This window comes from Strongylocentrotus purpuratus, unplaced genomic scaffold (assembly GCF_000002235.5).
Source record: "Strongylocentrotus purpuratus isolate Spur 01 unplaced genomic scaffold, Spur_5.0 spur5_scaffold_19, whole genome shotgun sequence".
NCBI classification, from domain to species: domain Eukaryota; kingdom Metazoa; phylum Echinodermata; class Echinoidea; order Camarodonta; family Strongylocentrotidae; genus Strongylocentrotus; species Strongylocentrotus purpuratus.
This window is the reverse complement of record NW_022145604.1, coordinates 29737308-29758889: the sequence shown is the minus strand read 5'-3', so window position 1 is coordinate 29758889 and position 21582 is coordinate 29737308. Positions and strand designations below refer to the sequence as shown.

The 21582-nt window shown below is 36.2% G+C and overlaps 2 protein-coding genes across 2 annotated transcripts; one reads left to right on the top strand and one right to left on the bottom strand.

The window, feature by feature from the left end:
* Positions 1–1489: 1489 nt before the first annotated feature.
* LOC115926202 (torsin-1A-like) lies at positions 1490–16885 on the top strand. The gene is made up of 6 exons (XM_030990837.1): positions 1490–1638; positions 6404–6610; positions 8229–8494; positions 10159–10334; positions 13149–13273; positions 13960–16885. The coding sequence occupies exons 2-6, from the start codon at positions 6427–6429 to the stop codon at positions 14262–14264; spliced, it is 1056 nt and encodes a 351-aa protein (XP_030846697.1). The 5' UTR covers positions 1490–1638; positions 6404–6426; the 3' UTR covers positions 14265–16885.
* Positions 16886–20583: 3698 nt separating this feature from the next.
* On the bottom strand, positions 20584–21278 carry LOC115925868 (tripartite motif-containing protein 59-like). The gene is made up of 2 exons (XM_030989897.1): positions 21013–21278; positions 20584–20893 (listed from the first exon to the last, which is right to left on the bottom strand). The coding sequence occupies exons 1-2, from the start codon at positions 21276–21278 to the stop codon at positions 20584–20586; spliced, it is 576 nt and encodes a 191-aa protein (XP_030845757.1).
* Between the last annotated feature and the right edge of the window lie 304 nt (positions 21279–21582).

The following is a 21582-nucleotide window of genomic DNA, read 5'->3' as shown; positions in this document are numbered from 1 at the left end:
AAAGGATTGAGATACATAATAATTAAAATAATGTAATCTACTATTTGATTGGGCTTTTATTTATACAATCCGGGACCCGGACGGCGAGTAAAAACAAATATTTTTGAAATTTTCGTCCGGTGCCCTGCTAGCCTTTAGACAAGTCCTCATGTCTGATAGACGCCGAGCGACTAAAAAGAGACTAATCGAGAAATCCCGATTCGTGCAAAACTGATGTTGATTATTCACATCCTCTATGAGAGACTTTAAAGCTAGATACATACAGGAAACACATACAGGAAACTCCAGACTCTGAGCAATTACATTCTTTAGTGCATCAGCCATGATTCGAATTCTACAAAAATATGAGATAACAGAAAAGGAAAAGGCATAATGATTAGTGTAGCTTTTATTCATCTGACGGTTTTAAAGAGAAGTGTTTATCAGTTTCCTCACGTCTTTTCCCTGCAGAATATGACGCGTACAAAATATGATATTTCGTTATATCTTGATAAAAATATTATTGATGTTATCCATCAACTGAATGTAGTAATAAAAAAACTTATTGAAATAAACACTGTTTCCTTTGTAGCTCTTCAGTTAATGTGCGTTATCATGTTGAAAAACGATGTCAAATATAGGTATACGGGACCATCGGACGGGCGGGTAGGGGGTGGGGCTATCTAGCTCGAATATCAACTTACAGATTCAAGAAAAAATAGTCACAAAATATTTTAGTGCCAATCTTGCGATTTTATTGATATATGAATCTTAGTTATAGGCTAGCTATTATGTAATTCCAACTTCCTTATTCTAAATTTGTTTTCCTTTTATTTCATTTTTATTCTTTCTTCGTCTATTGTTCTATGATGTGTATTTGTTAAAAGGGCATATCTGACACAAGGCTATGCTATTATGATGAACGGCTTCTTTACTGTGTAAAGAATAATTAACATGATACTCTCGAAATGGCTTTGGCCATTATGTATTCACTTTTTTTTGCACTTGAGTATTTATTTCTGTTGACATGAACATTATAAAACAATGGAAGAAAAGGAATGTTACTCTGAATGGAACTGGCATGTTTTGAAGTATTGAAACAAACAAAATATCTCGACATACCAATAAAACAGGATCATAATTAGGATAATAGGCTGTTTGAATATTACGTAACCGCCATAATCAAGTAACGGTTACCCGTGCCTGAATACATCTTTGTGCAATTTTAAAAATCGGGGGGGGGGGGGGAGAGGGGGTTGGGTGCAGCACTTTCACCCCCATGTTTCGTAGGCCTATGAAACTATGGCAAAACAGCCCGTTAACAACCTTAAACTATAATAAATCGATCAACTTCTGTTTAGCATGTTTAGTGCCACCTCCGAGATCGAGTTTGTTTTTGGCGATCACTTTTCGGACGATTAAAACTCAATCTGCTTGTATGTCAAAGGTTGTTGGGATTTCCCAGTGCCTAAAAAATAGATTGACAAACTAAATGCATACTTGCATATAGTACTGCTCATGATCAGTGCCCTAGTCCAATGTAAATGCAAATAGCATACATATTTTCTGATATGATATAACACCAGGCCTGGATCTATTATCTTGATTTGGATAACTTTCTGATAACACCTAGACTGGTACGTAGTTAGGGAAAAAGTGGTGAGTAATTTGAAATGTCTTTGTCATATTTAAAAGAAATTTGGTCACTTTTTTAAATATTTCTGTTTCACATTGACGTATAAATACTAGTAGGCGGACTCCCAGACACTTTTCAGGCTTTGTTTTTACCTGGTTTATAAAATCATAATTTTTCTCAGACTGAAATGCTGAGACTGGGTTTAGATCACCAAACTTTTCGCTACACATTGTTGAATTGAGTGGTCTATATGTCGTGTATGTGATTAATGGGGAGCGATTGAGCTAATTAAGAGCGATATGAGAATGGTGTATGTTTAGATTCAGTTTGGTAAAGCATGAAGTCAGGCTGCACCCCCTATACAAAACAGATCTTTGTAACCCGACCGTAATACTTTAATGTACGTGATCGTGAACCCGAAAGTAACGTCGTCGCATTAGAAATCTTGTTTACATATTGATATCGTTCATACGTATAACTTCTCAGTGTTTGTTTGTCCTGGGGGGAATGTGACGATTTTGGTATGTTATCGTCATTGGGATAACAAATTTGTGTAATAAACTATTATTATTTCATGTTATGTGGATATGAATCCACATGTCATGGTAAAAATTTTAGGGGGGGGGGGGGGGGGGGGGGGGTACGCGGACACTTTTTTTTGTTGGTCTCGAAATTTGGAAATTTCACATTTTGCTCAGTTGGGGGGGGGGGGGGGGGTAAGGTCACCTTTTTTAGGTCGGCCGTGGGAATATTTTTTTTTTTTTTTTTTTTTATAAAAAAAAAAAAATCAAAAGGGGAGGGGGGTTAACCCCCAACCCCCCCCCTGCGTACGCGCCTGGTGATATGTATGTGTGTATGCTATGGGGTGTGCACTCAATTAACCAGAACAGTCCAGGGGTGGACTAGGCATACATTTGCTCCATACAAACTCTCGGTCAATTTGGATCGATGTTTTATTTGGCGAACATAATCTGGTTGTCTGTCAAAGGTTAGTGGGAATTCCCAGTCACTAAAAAAGACTGAGAGCCTAAATACATACATGTTAATAGTACCCAGGCGCGTACGCAGGGGGGGGGGTGTTTTGGGGGTTAAACCCCCCCCCCCCCTTTGGCATTTTTTATGTGTGTATTTTAAGAAAAAAAAACCTAAAACCCCCCTTTGTTTTGTTTAAAACCCCCCTCCCCACTTGAAAAAATCCTGCGTACGCCCCTGATAGTACCACTTATGATCAGTGGACCATTCCATTGTAGGCCTACCATATACATGTTTCCTGAATTGATTTAACACCTACATTGATCGATATGTAATGAGGGAAACGGATGTGAGTAATGTCTGTTATTTAAAGGTAAAGAACAGTATTGGAAACGCCCCAATTAAAAAAAAAGAAGTGAAAGTTTGTATTACCAATCATGTGAAAGGGTATGTTTCGACTTATACATGATGATAACAAATTTGCCGGGAAACCGCCTTCTAATTGATATATTTGGTAAATTAGTTTATCTATTGGTGTGTGAGAGATAAACACACGTGTTGCGCACGTGTGCGTAGTCCCATATACATCTTTCTGTGTACAGTGCTTGTAACTTTACGAAGACTGGGCCAAATTTCTTATCATTTTGATGATTCCAGAACCCTGCAGTCATATGCTAAATGATCAACCTTTTCTGATCGATTCCACGACGTTTCTTTCACAATGCAATCGCATGACCATAACTGGTCTTTATCTTTAAAAAAGAAATGCAGTGACATTTCGCAATATTTTCGTGTAACATTGTTGTATATAAATTTGGCTGACGCCCAGGCACTTTTTAGGCTATGCATGTATCTGGTTCGTAAAATCATAATTTTCCTTTGGCTGAAGTAGTTCGATCTTGGTTTACATGTCTTTGAGATGATAAATGGAGAGCGATTGAGTTGAGGCCAAGAAAAAAGCAAGTACATGTGAAACTTCTTAGTGTTCGTTTGTCCTGTGAAAAATAATTTGTCGTGATTTATTATTCGTATATGTGATGTAAATATGAATGCACATGGTAAATATTTCAGATTATTATGTGATTGTATACATAGCTAACATATCAGCTAGTGATTCTGCCAAACCAGAGGAATCTACATAATTTCCTTTTTTTATTTATATTAAATAGTATATTCAAGTATGCAAAGTACGCGTTCATGGTACTGCTTTTGATACTTTTTCAGCTTTGATAAAAAAATGTTGCCTAAAAATTATGAGAGCTGTTCAAAGCCTAAGGTATGTTTATCTGCATCATATCTGAAGGTAGATCACGGATCATATTTATTTTCGTTCGAATGTCACAATATTTTAATACTTGGTTTTAGATTAATCAAGAAATATTGTAATGATTATTGTTTCCAATGCCAAAGAGCTGAATATACATTTATGAGATTATTTTAAATATTCGTGTTTTGTTTTCCACGGTTTACCTTTAGCCATGGACTTATAAAGTGGTGGAACGCATTAAGACTTGTTTACATTAGATTGTCTCAAAATTTCTACCAGCGTGACTATAGTTGAATGTTGTTGAGGTGTTGTGGTCTATTCTAGTGGATAGATTGCTTGATTGTAAATCACCGGGTTCACGGTTCGAGTCCTACCACGGCACTAATTTCATTTGACATAACAGTATTCTACCTTTGTCACTCTCCACCTATCCCAGGTGTATAGCGAATGAGTACCCGGTAGGAAGAAATTCCGTAAATGCTTATGAGCACATTATCATGGTAGGTTAACTAAAGCAGGGGTAGTAATATGATTGCAGGGCCCTCGGGAGAACCAGTGGCGGATCCACACAAACAAAAAACAAAAGCGGGCCCCCCTCCCTCAACAAAATTATACCCCCCTCCCAAAACAAAACAAGTGATTCTTCTCTCCATCACCCCCCCCCCCCCCGCTCATTCACCTGCTGGATGAATCGCTGCTTAATATTTTCTGACTAATTGCACACACACACAAAAAAAATGCTCTTACCCCCCCCCCCCCTCCCCCTCTCTCTCTTTTTCACCGGTCGGCTGAGTCGGGTATATCAGCCGAGTTAAATGTAACCTAGGCATCAGTCAAGAAGTTAGACTTATGACGGTCCGAGAAACGGGCCCCAGTTCACAAGCCTGTACGTTTTTTTAAAAGAGTAATAGCTTGTAAGTAAGTAAGATTATAAAAATAACAAAACATGAATGATGAATTGGTGAAATGATTTCTCTGGTTTTTCTAATGTTACACATTTAATGTTTGGTATGGATATACAGTCTTTTTGATACATTTCTCATTGGAATTGATTTTACATCCAAAAAAGATATATCTGGAAGATATTAAGAGAACACAATAGACGTTACATAAGAAATAATTCTCCAGTATTCACACCATCCAGGATTGGAGCAACTCGCCTTAAGATAAAGTGCAAGCAAAAACAAATGAAAATTTCAAGAGGTTTATAGACAGGTTCTGGGGGGAGTTTCACAAAGACCTTAAGTTGAACTTTAAAAAAAATTAAAATTATGGAAAGCCGTTAGCATCTTTGAAAATATGTTGTAAAAGTTTCTTTAAAGGTAAAGACCAGTTATGGTCATGCGATTGCATTGTGAAAGAAACGTTGTGGAATCGATCAGAAAAGGTTGATCATCTAGCATCTAGCATCTAGCATCTGCAAGGTTCTGGAATCATCAAAATGATAAGAAATTTGGCCCATTCTTCGTAAAGTTACAAGCGCTATACACAGAAAGATGTATATGGGACTACCCTATATCTCTCACAGACCATGAGAGAAACAAATTTACCAAATATATGAATTAGTAGGCGGTTTCCCGGCAAATTTTTTATCATCATGTATTAGTCAAAACATATTCTTTCACATGATTGGTAATGAGAGCTTCCATTTCATTTTTTGAAATTGGGGCGTTTCCAATACTGGTCTTTACCTTTAAAAGGCATAAAATGTTAATTCAAATCTTTCATATTTTCTATTATCAAGGATATTTTATGTTTTTGATGTGGAATTAATGAAAAGCCTAAAATACTTGAATTTTTGCTTTGGAATATATTTCATTTTAAGGCTACAAATGGCTTTCCATAATATTTAAGTCCAACTTAGAGTTAAGTTCGACTTATGATCTTTGTGAAACACCCCCATGTGGAATAAGCATTAATTTTGACCTTCCCTGACTCCTCCTGCAAGCACACGAATACATTTATTATCTTTGTCAATTAATGCCAGACGTAGTAAGGGGGAATTACAGGCCAACGCGTGCATTCCCTACTAGATGACTATAACGGTGATGATGATGATGATGATAAAGATGATAAAAATGAAAATACTATACTTTGAAATCGAATGTGATGAAATATTATGAATCAAAATTATATTACTCTTGAGGAAATTTTGGCATTTTATGTTTCAACTCATGAATTAAAAAAATAACCCAACCAAACAAAGGAACCAAAAAGTGTTCTTACATTTTAACATGTCAGCAATATTGTCTGGAGCATTAACACAAGAGTTTTAAAAAGAGTAACCACCCTTCTGGCTGCAAACAATGATATTGGAATATTATATTTTGTTGTTTATCATGGACACATTTTTTTTTGCTTAAAAATAATGAAACTGTCGTATAGGTATAAGATCATCTTTCGAAATGTATGTTTGTTTGTTTTTTGTTTTTGTTTTTTCATATTTTTTTTCTCAGTACTATGAAGTCTTAACCCCAATTATTACATACTTATGCAATATCATAAAATCTCAAATTTTAGTAAAGTTGTAGTCTTCTCTAATTTTGCAGATTTGACTGACAATTTCGTCATCATGTGGGGAGTGGCTCTCTATGGGGTTTTCTTCATGCTGTGTTGTGGGACGATTGAATGCTGCTGGCGTGGATCACGCAATGATCCTCAAATTGAATATAAACCTCAACAACCTCAACAACGTCAACCACCTCCTGATCCTCCTAAACCTAATTATCAGCATGAATATAAACCTAATTTAGATGGTCAGTATACATATTTTATTATCATTTTGCAAAAATGTTTTTAGCAGTCTAACAAAACCAATGACAAAATGTCACAAAAAGAAAAAAAATATCCCTTAATTTGTTTTATATTTATTGAACATAATTTGTACAAACTAATTTGCTGTGGATAAAAAGAAATTGTATGATATAATGAATTAATCAATGAATTAATCAATAAGTTGATTAGTCAAACCTGCATTAAGTGTATATAAACGTTTGCATTTCCTGAACTTTTCCTTGCCATTTTCATGACAGCCCTTAATTTGAAGTTGTCAAAGTTGATTCAATGAAAAAGTCATAAGTCACATGGCATTTAAATGAGTGACTGTATTAATTAAATGTTGATTATTGTCTTCTGAAAACAATGTACTTTTTATTGGTTGTAAATTATGTCAAACTTCGCTACATGTACTTTTACTTATTCCAAGTCAATATAGGTAATGACTTTTTATCGTATTCAATTTAAGAATTTATAGATTATAACAATAATTAAAGGTAGTATGTCCCATTTGAAGGCCAACAAATGAAAATTCCAATGGCATTTGAGAGATAATACTAATTTAGAATTTCCGTCAAAACAAAAGGGCTTGAAAATGTCTGTTTGTGGGAAAATAACCGTTAGTTGTCGAGTCGAATCTAGCGAGCGCGCTCGTTTAATAGTCTGATTTTTAGACCCTTGTACCGAATGGTCGTATGTTTTGTGCTGCGCAAAGATTCAATCAGCTTAATTTTGGCCATTACAAGAAGTGGGTTATTGATGTGGACACATGCTCATGTACTCTTTACAGCGAATTTTATGTATTACCAAAGAAAAAAAAGGAAGTCAGTCAATCACTCAATAGTGTCTGACAGTGAAGTCTAGAAAGTAAATAGGTTTTCGGCCATGCATAATTTGAAAACTAAGACACTGCTAACGTTTAAATTTTACAGATAGGACGTGACGTATTGATAATTCCTGCAAAGTTCTACATAATCTGATGCTGGCTGCATAAGGGATACACCACCTTTAAGGACTTCTTAAAGCGATATCATTATAATGATACTACTACTACTAATAATAATGATAATACAGATAATAACAATAATAATAGTAATAATAATAATGATTTTAAAAAAAAATCATAATATGGGTAAATGTATTGCTTAATACATTGAAAATATCCGTAAGCTCTTGTCCAAGGTTTCTGTGACATAGCTAGCTAACCACGGATGTAAATATCAACACGAACAGCATCATCACCATCAACAACATCATCAGAACCATCATCATCAGCATCATCAGCATCAATAGCATTGTCAGCATCATTAACAATTAGTTGTATTAGTAGTAGTAGTAGTAGTTATAGTTGTAGTATAGTATTATTATTATCATAATAATTTTTAGCATCATTATTATTATTATTATTATCATTATTATTATTATTATTATTATTATTATTATTATTATTATTGTTATTGTTGTTAATTGTTGTTGTATATTAGCATCCCTTATTTTGCAAAGGTAGGTACAACAAATTTGGTAAGAATCATCCCATATTTGAATGAATGTAGTATCGGTACATGTAATTCACATGTCTATATTAACTTATTCTTTCAGCTCTTGCCGATGCTTTTGAGGACCATTTGTTTGGCCAGCCCTTGGCCTACATGACCGTCCTTGGTGCTATAGATGGTCATGTGACCAATCCTAATCCACCAAAGCCATTGGTTCTATCCCTACACGGACCAGCTGGAACCGGTAAGAACCACATCAGTCGTCTCGTGGTTGAAAATCTTTACACAAACGGAATGAAAAGCGGATGTGTAACTGTCAAGATGTCTACACTGGACTTTCCTCATCATGAACACCTTTATCAATACAAGGTACTTGGTAATATAATATCACTGTAAGAAGAAACTGCACAATCGATTGATCTATATCGCATCATTCGATGAAAAACATCCACACAGGCCTCATGCGAATTAACGAATTGCCATCAAGGGCAACACTTGATGTCATCGTAGTACTAGAAGTAATAATATTCACAGCTACTGTATGACATTACAAACAATAAGCGAAAAACTTTTTGATGTTTTAGATTTAAAGTTATGGATAATTGCACAAGTTCATCATTTCTTTCATGGTTGTTTGTGTGTGCGGTAATATCGTTTCACGAAACCGTCATAAGTACAAGTTCAACAATATTTCATTGTAACTCGAATTAACTACAGCACATGCGATTCCATGGGATGTCAGGGAACTTCTACTTATGAAGGTTTCATGAAAAACTGCCCATGGCAGGATAACCAATAAAAAAGCGTCCCAGAAAAAACGAAACCGAGAATTATCGATATTTTATCATAACTTAATCACAATTATAATTAATAAATGACACACATTTGTAAAGCTTAGATCCTCCTCTTTTATTTGACGCAAATCATATAGTTGCATATTTCACGCATGAATGATTAAAAACAATTTGAAGAGAGGAAACCAAAAAGTCGTTTGGCAGGCGGTATCTGAATTTCAAAGAGAAAATCACATTTCTAGAATGTTCAGTTTCTGCCCTTTCATATGACACCTCAATCAGGAAAAATGAGCAAGAAATAACAAAGTTCTGTTTGTTTTAAGTGATGCTCGATAATTCTCGGTTTCGTTTTTTTATGGGACGCACTGTATCCCTATCCCCCTCCCATGTGCCCCTCAATGGGTAGCCTTTAAACAAGGCCACATGTCTGATAGACGCCGAGCGACTAAAAAGAGACTAATCGCGAAAACCTGAGTGAACGCCAGTGCGAATTGCCCAGACAAGTAGCCTTTATCAATCTTGTTTGGATTTCTTATGTTAACCTTTGTTCCGACTGGAATTCGCTTCCGAAAAGGGAGCGTCCAATCAGCGAAGTTATCCTCGCACGACGTCAGCATATAGTATCCATCACACACACACACACACACACACACACACACACACACATACAGTAAACTCTACGTAGTGCGAACATGGGCCTACATGCCTACTATAGTTCAAGTTCAAATAAGGTTTTATTCATGACTTGTCAACAAGTCCGAAGACTAAAAATGCAAGTTTACATCAATATAAAAAGCATTCAAAAACATGAACTATTACGTACGTGCTAAGACCACTGACCTCTACATGGAACGAATCACGAACGAAACCAACTGGGAGATCGCCATTCTGATTGGTCAATAAATCCGAAGTTGGCGTATTGGCATGCTAATATGTATCTATGAATAATTCATGCGGAGCAGTGATATCTACATTGCAAAAGGCCTCGTGACGGTCGTCACTCGGTCGCGCGTTCACCCCGGGTAATTAGACTCATCTCAGCCGCTTAGCCAGAGTCATGAGGCCTTGTCAAAAGGCTACTCAATGGGTGGCCTCTTACTATAGGCATGCCGGGTATATTGATGAATCAGGATTTGAAATTAAGAACTCAAGCAGTGTTCACAACCGATTACATTCATTTCTATTTCTGTTTCTATTTGCTCTCTCTTTCTCTCTGTCCCTCTCTCTGTCTCTCTACAGGAGGAGCTGGTTCCATTCATCAAAACTAAGGTTTCTGAATGTCATAATCATCTCTTCATATTTGATGAGGTAGAGAACATGCCCCCTGGCTTACTAGACAGTATGAGGAGCTTCTTAGATCACAATACTAAAGTAGATGGGGTCGATTATAGGAAAGTCATCGTTATATTCAGAAGGTCAGTAAGGTAGATTTAGCAAGACATGTGTCATGAAAAGACACACATCTCCTTTACTTTATGGCAGATTTAGCAGGACATCAGGCACTCTGACACTTGCACGATTTTGGTTCGCGTATGGTTTGCACATTGTTTCGTGCCACGTTCTTGCCACAACGGGAAGCGTTCGCGGAACATGCCGGAGGATGAGGGAATTTTGCGGTACAAGGCTTGAATTCGCGGCATAATTTTCAAAATGTTCACAATTTTGGCACGACATATTTGGTGGACGACTTTCGTGAACACTTTGCGGCTGTACATATCATATACGTATCCTACCCGTGTCGGTATTTTGCAACGACTCAGCCAGGCGCTGAATAAGCCGGGGGGGGGGGGGGGGAGAGGACATTTTTTTTTTGGATCCCAAAAATTTCGCAACGACTCAGCCAGCCTCTAAATAACCAGGGGGGGAGAAGGGGGGTCAACCTCCAACCCCCAACCCCCCCCCCCCCTGCGTACGCGCCTGCATAGTAGCATGGAAAGACATACACCTTATTCAATAGATTGTTTGATAACTTTTATGTAAAGCGCTGTGAAACAACAGTTGGATTTTGTAAGAGCGCTATAGAAATGACTTTATTGTATATGATTGTATTCAGTAAGGTAGATCAAGCAAGACACGGTGGCATTAAAAGACATACACCTTACTTCATTCAGTAAGGTAGATTAAGCAAGACATAGTGTCATGAAAAGACACAGCTTACTACAGTATGGTAGATTTAGCAAGGCATAGTGGCATGGAAAGACACACACCTTATTCAATAAGGTAGATTTAGCAAGACATAGTGGCATGAAAAGACATTCACCTTACTTCAATAATGTAGATTTTGGAAGACATAGTGGCTTGAAAAGACACATCTTACTACAGTATGGTAGATTTAGCAAGACATGGTGGCATGAAAAGACACACATCTTACTTCAATAAGGTAGATGTAGCAAGATATAGTGGCATGAAAAGACATTCACCTTACTTCAATAATGTAGATTTAGCAAGACATAGTGGCATGAAAAGACACAGCTTACTACAGTATGGTAGATTTAGCAAGACATAGTGGCATGAAAAGACACACACCTTATTCAATAAGGTAGATTTAGCAAGACATAGTGGCATGAAAAGACATTCACCTTACTTCAATAATGAAAAGATTTAGCAAGACATAGTGGCATGAAAAGACACATCTTACTACAGTATGGTAGATTTAGCAAGACATAGTGGCATGAAAAGACACACACCTTACTTCAATAAGGTAGATGTAACAAAATATAGTTGCATAATAAGACATACACCTTACTTCGGTAAGGAAAAGATTTAGCAAGACATAGTGGCATGAAAAGACACATCTTACTACAGTATGGTAGATTTAGCAAGACATAGTGGCATGAAAAGACATACACCTTACTTCAGTAATGAAAAGATTTAGCAAGACATAGTGGCATGAAAAGACACATCTTACTACAGTATGGTAGATTTAGCAAGACATAGTGGCATGAAAAGACACACACCTTACTTCAATAATGAAAAGATTTAGCAAGACATAGTGGCATGAAAAGACATACACCTTACTTCGGTAAGGAAAAGATTTAGCAAGACATAGTGGCATGAAAAGACACATGTTACTACAGTATGGTAGATTTAGCAAGACATAGTGGCATGAAAAGACATACACCTTACTTCAGTAATGAAAAGATTTAGCAAGACATAGTGGCATGAAAAGACACATCTTACTACAGTATGGTAGATTTAGCAAGACATAGTGGCGTGAAAAGACACACACCTTACTTCAATAATGAAAAGATTTAGCAAGACATAGTGGCATGAAAAGACACATCTTACTACAGTATGGTAGATTTAGCAAGACATAGTGGCATGAAAAGACACACACCTTACTTCAATAAGGTAGATGTAGCAAAATATAGTTGCATAATAAGACATACATCTTACTTCGGTAAGGAAAAGATATAGCAAGACATGGTGGCATGAAAAGACACACACCTAATACTTCAATAAGGTACATTTAGCAAAACATAGTTGCATAATAAGACATACACCTTACTTCGGTAATGAAAAGATTTAGCAAGACATAGTGGCATGAAAAGACACATCTTACTACAGTATGGTAGATTTAGCAAGACATAGTGGCATGAAAAGACACACACCTTTACTTCAATAAGGTAGATGTAGCAAAATATAGTTGCATAATAAGACATACACCTTTCTTCGGTAAGGAAAAGATTTAGCAAGACATAGTGGCATGAAAAGACACATCTTACTACAGTATGGTAGATTTAGCAAGACATAGTGGCATGAAAAGACACACACCTTACTTCAATAAGGTACATTTAGCAAAACATAGAGGCATGAAAAGACACATCCAAAACACAAAATGTTTAATAGATTGTGATGTCAGTGAATTGAGGCTCGTTTAGATGAATTATTAAACTATTTAATATGGTTTTTGTTTTTACAACATGTGAATGGATAACAGCCGTTTTTTGTTTCAAAGGTCCGACATGAAATCACTGAGCTCTGTTTCATAATAAATTTGAAACGTATTTCACATACGCCATTATTTTTAAAAGTGCCCATTGATCCCCCATGATCCTCTTTTTAGGATGTTATTTGAGAGCTGAGTTGATGAGATAACCGCCTGTCTAGTGACCTTGCAAAGTGCTTTAATCCCTCCTTTACACTAGTACGTATGAGCTGATGATAGTCAAGAAGTCAGAAGTATCATACTTCTGTCTCACATAACTGTTATTCTATCTTGAAAACAGTAACCTAGCTGCACAAGCCATCAACAAGCATTTGATGGAATCGTATGAGAAGGGAATAGCGAGGGAAGACATAATGTCGGTTGATATGGAGCGAATCATCTCGAACGAAGTCAGTGGTAAATCTGGTTAGTAATTTCCTAATATTTTCTTATTTTATAGTCTACTATTCAAAATCTCATCCATAACAAGTCCACATTGTCAATTTCATCTAAACCTGGCTTCTTTTGTTAATTGTTTCAATTTAATCAAATACTTTATGAGTATAAAATGATGATAGCATCCACACAACCTGATAATGATACTCATTTCTGAACAAGGCATGATGTTCATTTTAATAATAATAACCATAACATCTAAGATTTAAAAGGCACCAAATCCACTTGAAGTGCACGAGCACTAAAAAAGAAAACCTTTTATTAAAAAGCACTTTACAGAAATAAATGTTATGTTGGAGGAGATACAACTTACAAAATAAAAATGGTTATAGGCCGAATCACAGATATTTGTTTTGGGATTATTTTACCTCGCAGGAATTAAGTCCTTGAAATACTAGAGCGCTGTAATTGCAGCTAGGCTAAAGCTGGGGTAATAATAAATGCGCCTCGGAACAGAATTATCTAGATAGACGACGCCATAGAAATGCCTATCCTTATTATTATTATTGATATTTTCCATATTTCTCTCTCCTTCATTTTCACCTTGTCAATTTACCACTAATGGGCCTTTCATACAGTTATTTTCACCACCAATTGTCCAAAAATGTAATGGATATGCAGGATCTCTTCATCCTTTTCTACATTCTATATTTTAGATGCTGGTTTTAACAAGGCCCGAATCATCGATTCACATCTCGTCAGCCATTTTATACCCTTCTTCCCACTCGAATTATCTCACGTGAGACAGTGCATCCAAGCTGAGTTCAAGGACCGTGGTGAAGCGTCCAATTCGATTTCAGAAGATGAGGTACTTGCCAAGCTGCAGTTTGACGGGCCGAATGGGTCAAGGGTGTTTGCTGTGAAGGGTTGCAAGAATGTTGCGGAGAAAGTGAATATAATTCTCTATAAAATAAAGAATAAAGATCGCAAGAGGCGTAACAACATGCGTAGCGAATTATAAGAGCAGATATTTGTATAGTAGATTTAAATGTGTATAATTTCCTCCAGTGGTAACTTTATTTTGTAGGTGGGCATGGGAGCCTCTTTCTCGTACAGTCAGATATGTTTTATACTTTGAGCACCTGTATACAAATATGTAATTTGTTTATTTAACAAAAACGAAAATCAGCCTGACAGCTATGGCATTTAATTTTATACTGGCAGTTTGATGTTGGTGTCAAACGATTGTCACAAACACGAAAAGATTTTTCCTTGATTGATTTTGTATCTGAGTCTAGTAGTATATCCCTTTTGCAGCCAACATTTAATTCTGTAGAACTTTTCAGAAATTATTAATATCTCACGTAGAATCTGTAAAATGTAAACGTTAGAAGTGTCCTAGTATTCAAATTATGTTAGGAAACCCGTTAACATTCTAGACTTCACTGACAGACACTATTTAGTGACTGACTAACTTCTTTTTTTTTCTTTGGTAATAACATACATACAATAAGCTGTAAAGGGTACATGAGCATTTGTCTACACCCATTACTGACTTCTTGTACTGGCCAAAATTAAACTGACCGAATTTTTGGGCAGCACAAAACGTACGACCAATCGGTACAAGGGTCTGAAAATCAAACTATTTAATTAAAGGACTGCAATCCCTACATTCGATCGACAACTGCCGGTAGTTATTTTCTCACAAAGAGACATCTCAAGCCCTTTCGTTTTGAGGGAAGTTCTAATTCAGTATTATCTTTCAAATGCCGTTCGAAGTTAACCTTTTCATTTGTTTGGCCTGCAAATTGGACACAGTACCTTTAAGGGCTAGTTCACTTATATAGCCTTGGCCTGGGATAAGGTCATATTAAAATACAAAACCAACAGTATGTCAAGAAATATTTGTCCATGGCCTCTTGACTCAGATGTATATCCAGCCTCACGATCACCTGCATCATTGCTATCAATAGTGATTTCTTTCAAGTAGATTCACTGGCGGTGTTTGTAAGGGGGGACAGGGGACATGTTCCTTACCCCACCCCACCCCCCTCAACCAAACCAAATATGCCGGTCAGACAATCCTGGATTTGCCTCTCGTCATGGCTGATACACGTACAGGTACCAGGTACGGTTTAGGTCTAGGTCTAGATATTACCCAAGGAGGTCCTTCAACAATTTATAATTGTTTAAACGGAGTAGGCCTGCTACATAAAAAGCATCAATCTCAGTAACAGATGGCTGAACGTTTGGCTACTCCTTACATTTTGTAGATCTTCCTTTCCCTTTTTTCTTTCACATTGTTACCATCAACTTCCAGATATATATTTCATAATATGTAGTTTTGACTCATCCAACGCATTGGTTAGTCACCTCAAATAGTCATTTGATTAGATGTGAAGTTTTGCTTCTTATATAATTTCACAAAAATATATAATTTGCTCTTTCTCCTTGCACTGTTTACGAGGGTAGTGATATTGGATGAGTACATTTTTGTGTTTGCTGGACTTCAATTGACTGATTGACTGATACTTAACATAAGAATCTGATGCTGAAAAGGTTTATCATTTAGTGGTTTTGAAAGTAGAAATATCTTGTGTAAAAGACTTTTTGAATCACATAATCTTTTTTTATTTTTGAAAATTTATCACATTTTGATTTTCTGTTGTAGTGGTGAAGTTATTACTTGAGATAAAGTCTTTCCAAATATATTAATCATGTATACTTATCCTATGAAATGGGAGTATTGTACATATAATACTGTAGAGATCATGTAAAAACGCTTCTGTTTAATTATATAAGCAAATATATATATTTAGGCTATGAATTGGCTGCGTACGAAGACTTGATTTGACAATTTGTTAATATAACATTTTGTTAAAACACAAAAATATGTTGTGGAAAACAGATATGTTTGTTTAGGTTATGGAAATGCTGTGAATTTTGGCTGATAATAATATCATGAATTTTAATATTCCACATATCCACAAACCTTGCCTTATTTTACATTTGACAGTGCAATAGTAGAAGTTTCCTTTTATCTTTTAAATTGTAGTACAAATTTAGAAATGGAATGAAAGAAATTTTCAAAAAGAGAAAAAAATAAATGGATAAATTCACTTGTCAGCTTGGCTTGAAGGCCTGCTGTACAAGTACAGCCAGAAGGGATTAGACCACCCAGCGAGCCAGCGAGGTCACTGTGACAGGTGGCTATCTCATTAACTCAGCTCTAAATTAACATGAAAGAAAAAGAGGATCATGGGGGACCAACATGAACCGATTGGGGAAGATTTCTATGTAGAGGGAGCAAGTAGCTACAAGTAGTGCAGTGGGGCTTTAAGCCTTGTTCAACTACCTAAAACATACTAACAACAAAAAATATGACAACTTTAGTCACAAATCTCTAGACCATCCACTCAGATTACAAAGTATGCGTAACAGCCTTTCTTTGGCACATTTTTTTTCGTCTAATCCCTACGTGCCATTCATTTTGTTGGTACTGCAGTGGATTTCCTTATGTCATTTATCATATCATGTGTGAAAATTATTTTATAGTTTGCATTTAAACGCAAGTAATTAGTTACTAGTAAAAGGCTGAGTTATTAATAATAATAATAATAATATTCCGTGTTTATATAGCGCTCAATACATCGATCCGAAGATGTGTCTAAGCGCTTTACAGATATATTATTATCATTGTTGTTTTCATCTTAATCGTTTTTGTATTATAATTATTATTGTTATTATTATTATGTTTATAGGAAATTAAGTTAGTATTTCTAAGATTGCCAAGTTATGTACATCATATATGCTCCAGTTCATCCGTAGAAATATTTCTTTGATTATTCGTTATTGTAGGCAAGATTGATGGAAGGCGCAGTATTTAATCACACTGTGTAACATTTGAAAATGAAGCATGATTTGTTGGGTTTTATTCCCAAATAAGTTGTTACTCATTATTGCTAAATAAATCTTTCCATATTGGTATACGACACAAAATCTATCTATTGAAATATGATTTAATTTCGTATTTGTTAATTGCTCTTTTATTTGTTGCTGTTCACGTTTTTAACGCATATTCACTTTTCTTTTCTTATATTCCTTCACTGGAATCATTTCTTGTGAAAACGCGTCAAGATTTATATCTCATATTGTCCATTCTTTGACTATAGCTCTTTAAGAAACAATATAGATAATTATTTGAAGAAGAGGGATAAATGCTTGTCATGTTAGAATTTTGGGGTAGCATTATTGATGTTATAATTATCTTAAATCATGATTATCGTACAGTTTGTTGTAATATCTAAATGTAATGCAAATAATGAGTGATTCCATTATGATAGCTCTTCTAACATAAGTCCTCTGAAATAATCATATTTCACATCAACTGAAATTTTTTTTTTTTTCTTTCTCATATTCAAGATTCAAGATTCAAGATTATTTTATTGGTCCATGCATGCAAACATTACATAGAAATTTTGCTTCCAATGGCTTTTTTGACAGTGAAAATACAAATGATAGAAAATACAATATAACATTTAACAATAGAAAACTATGTACATAAATATGGGTAACTGTTTATAGTGTGCATATGCCCTCAATTTCCTATTGCCTACATTTAGCATGCGTCATAAATTAAAATGTCTCATAATATAATATAGTATTTCTCGTCACCACCCCCCCCCCCCATCCGCTAGCTCCCGATCCACAGATGGTTTGGATTTGCAGAAAAATAACAGTAATAAATACATTTACATTCAGATTTCATAATTATAAATACGTGATATAGTTACGCAACACTTCTACAGTAAAATGAACTCTTAACGATTGAAAAAGTTATATGTGTGAGATGAAATATTTAGAAATATCTGATGTTTATATGCATGTGGAAGAAAAACAAATTAATGAAAAATATGATTTTAAGAAACAGATCAAAGAAAGGTTTTAGACTTCTTTTCATTTGTGCAATTTCATGTACTTGATACTTGTATAATACAAATAAATTTTCATTCATTAAATAGATTTTAAAAAGTTGTTCCTTTGTTCTAATCATTTGGGTATTTATACAAAATCCTATTGAAATTATATAGTGTTCGATACATCTCAAGTCCAAGGAATTATTAAACATTTATTTGCTTTTTTTGTGCATGGTATGGAAATTTGTTTTATTGATTTTAATTTGTCATAGAAAAATGGCAACACGTGGATTCATGTTCAGCACCACCCAAAAAGGGGAAATATCACATTAAATCAGATTCTACAGAAAATTTAAAATACACTTTCAACTCGCCATGTAGGCCTACTATTAATCTTGATCAAGAAAATTCAGATTGTAGCTCTACTATACCTACATATTAGCGCTATATCTTTTGTTAATAGTTAGTTAGTCGTTTGTAAATAACGCTGCCACAGGACAAAGAATTTAAGGACAATGACGCATATGACGAAGCACATGACGGTAGTGTATGTATGTTTAATAGGGACTTTTAGATTCTGCACGACGAGAACGTGGACTGCCCTTTAAAGGCAATGTGACGTCCTTTTAAGGCACTGGCAGTGACGTCACATTGCCTTAAAAGGGCAGTCCACGTTCTCGTCGTGCAGAATCTAAAAGTAACTATTATGTGTGTGTATATGTACGTATACATATGTATTTGTAAGTATTTAAAACAGCAATATATAAAAGATTCCATTACAAGGGTGATTATCTCCTATATTGAAATAATCCTTGAGTCCACAATAATGGAATCGTGTCTACATTATTACATATTAATACAATCTACAAAAAAAGGGTCAGATTCACATGTAAAGTCATCATCAACAACAAAATCTTGAAAGATAAACACATCGAAATTATATCAAAAGAAAGGATACTTTGTATATTTAATAAAATTTCAATAATTCAAATTGATCTACGTGATACAGGAATATCGTTTCTAAAACATTCACCAAAAATTCATTTCATCAAGCCCTAAATATAACTGATAACTTAATGAAGTCACAAAAACAGACCTGTAAGAAGCTTTAACAAAAAAAAGGGGGGGGGGGCGGGGATGGATCCATTTTCAACGAAAAATTATGTCATTCTATTTTTTTCAGCAGTCTGATTTGACCAGAAAAAGGAGGTCTAGTCGCACTCATCGCATCCCCACCCCTGTCTTCATACGTGCCTGAAGACAGTGGTGTGATACAGTGCGAGAGAAGGGGAGTCATTCAATATTTTCAGTGGAATATATAGAGTCTATCAGAGTGCAGAAAGCGATCTCTCCTGATCGGTACTGTTGGAGATAGTACCAATTTCTCTTGGGCTTCTCAATCTTGTAATCAATGATAAGGTTCTGGACCAGCTTCAGCTCGTTAGTGTACTCAACAATGCTGACCAAACCTTCATCATGCTTCAATGTGGCTATCAGGATTGTATTCCCTTGAGACACAGCAGCGTAAAGTGAACCCCTAATTTCGATAATTTATATTTTACAACACCTTGTTTGACAATCAATCGTATTGTCATCGAGGATTTGATGATCAGGTAATCATTATAATCATTATTTATACCCATCACATGGTATCTCCCTGAACGCCTTTCCCCCTGCTGGTGAGAATACCTGGATCTTCTGTGCTTTCCTGTAGCTAACACAGATCTGATCATCACCATCTACAGTGAGACCAGCCCATCCACCTTCATCGTAACTCAGAGTCGCAAACATTAAATTCAACTTTGTGTACTCTAGTGTGTACTGTGTGATAATGTTTGAGCCATCAAGTATAACATACCGATAATCAGAGAGGAACCCTACTCCATGAATCTCCAAATGTTTGAAAACTTTCTGCTGGATCTGGCCATCAGCAGAGAAGATCTCTAAGCCACTTTTACAACACACCACTGCCATCCTACCGTCTGGTGTACCAGTCATAGCATTCATGTTATTCTTAGTAGGCAAAGCGATGTTCTTTGCAACTGCATTTACGATCTTACCGAGAGTCAGCTCGTCCATTCCAACGTTTCTCTTAAAAGTGACACTTTTTCCTTTCTTGCTCGATTGTATCGGCTGCTTGTAGTCAGGATCTTCATGTTTTAAAGCTTCTTGTAAGTCTTGACATAGAGTGTCGTGTGCAGCCAAAGCATCCATATCTAACGGTATCTTTGTCCTATTGGTTACCATGTCAGCTATCGTGGTCAAGTGAGTTATGTGCTCCTGTCCCGATTTCTTCATTTTGTCCAGCTCTTTCTCTACTCATTCGGTCCTACCCTTGATTTCACTAATGAGGATTTCTTTCTTTTCTATCAACTGCCGGATTGATGCTTCATATGCTTTGTTGATATCATCTATACACCGCTTCTAAACATTGCTCACACGCTCCTTCTGATCATCAATGAAATCAACATATTTCTGAAAGCAAGAACGTTTCTTGTCCGCTTTGGATTTGAGGTCCTCGATACTCTTCATATGACTGCTTTCATAAACAGCTGCCTCGATGATCCGATGTCCATCGTCTTTATGCTCCATGACAACACACCAGAAGCAGGAAAATCTTCTGCAGTTGATACAGAAGTACTCCTCATCCTCTTTGGGGTGTTTCCTGAATTTACGGTACCTAGGTACTGACACCTTCCCTGATTTGATCTCACTCAAGGCTAGGACCTCATGACTAATGAAGTTTTGCCACAGAGAGTGTGTGTTGTGACAAGTGATACAGAGATACATGCCACTGTCTTGACAGTAGACAACAGTTTGGGTTTGTCCTCGGATTTACAATTCGTGCAAAACTGATGTTGATTCTTCACGTCCTCTATAAGAGACTTCAAAGCTAGGTTTTCCGGTAATTTGCTGACATTTTGGTTTGGGACCTGGGTTTCAGCCGTGCAGACAGGGCATCGGAGCATCTGTTCGTTACCGTGGCATTCCAAGAGGTTGTCCAGACAGGCTTTGCAGTAGGTGTGAGAACAAGACAGAATCTTGAGATCGGTGAAGGTATCCAGACATACAGGACACTCCACACTCTGAGCAGTGACATTCTTGAATGCATCAGCCATGATTCGATTTCTACAGGAATACGAGATAAAAGAAAAGGAAAACAAACAATGATATTTTGGCTTTAATCATCTGACGGTATTCAAGAGGAGTGACAATATCATTTTTCTCTACATAATATACCCGGTAGGATGCGAACGTTCATGTGGTTGAACGAGCAAGTGTGCGCCTGTAAAATGGCGACTGGCTGGAATGCTCCCCAGGGAGTGGAAAATGTGCACACATTGTGTGCGGGTTAGCCTGAATCCGATGATCGGGGTAATAATATATCTGTAAAGCGCTTAGGTACATCGTTGGATCGGTGTA

Excerpts from the sequence above, each read along its gene's own strand:
- LOC115926202 (XM_030990837.1), top strand. The coding sequence starts at position 6,427 with ATGTGGGGAGTGGCTCTCTATGGGGTTTTCTTCATGCTGTGTTGTGGG. Across the intron at positions 10,335-13,148 it reads GTCATCGTTATATTCAGAAG|TAACCTAGCTGCACAAGCCA; the intron begins GTCAGTAAGGTA and ends TCTTGAAAACAG. Across the intron at positions 13,274-13,959 it reads CGAAGTCAGTGGTAAATCTG|ATGCTGGTTTTAACAAGGCC; the intron begins GTTAGTAATTTC and ends TCTATATTTTAG.
- LOC115925868 (XM_030989897.1), bottom strand. The coding sequence starts at position 21,278 with ATGGCTGATGCATTCAAGAATGTCACTGCTCAGAGTGTGGAGTGTCCT. Across the intron at positions 20,894-21,012 it reads GACGTGAAGAATCAACATCA|TCATGAGGTCCTAGCCTTGA; the intron begins GTTTTGCACGAA and ends AAACTTCATTAG.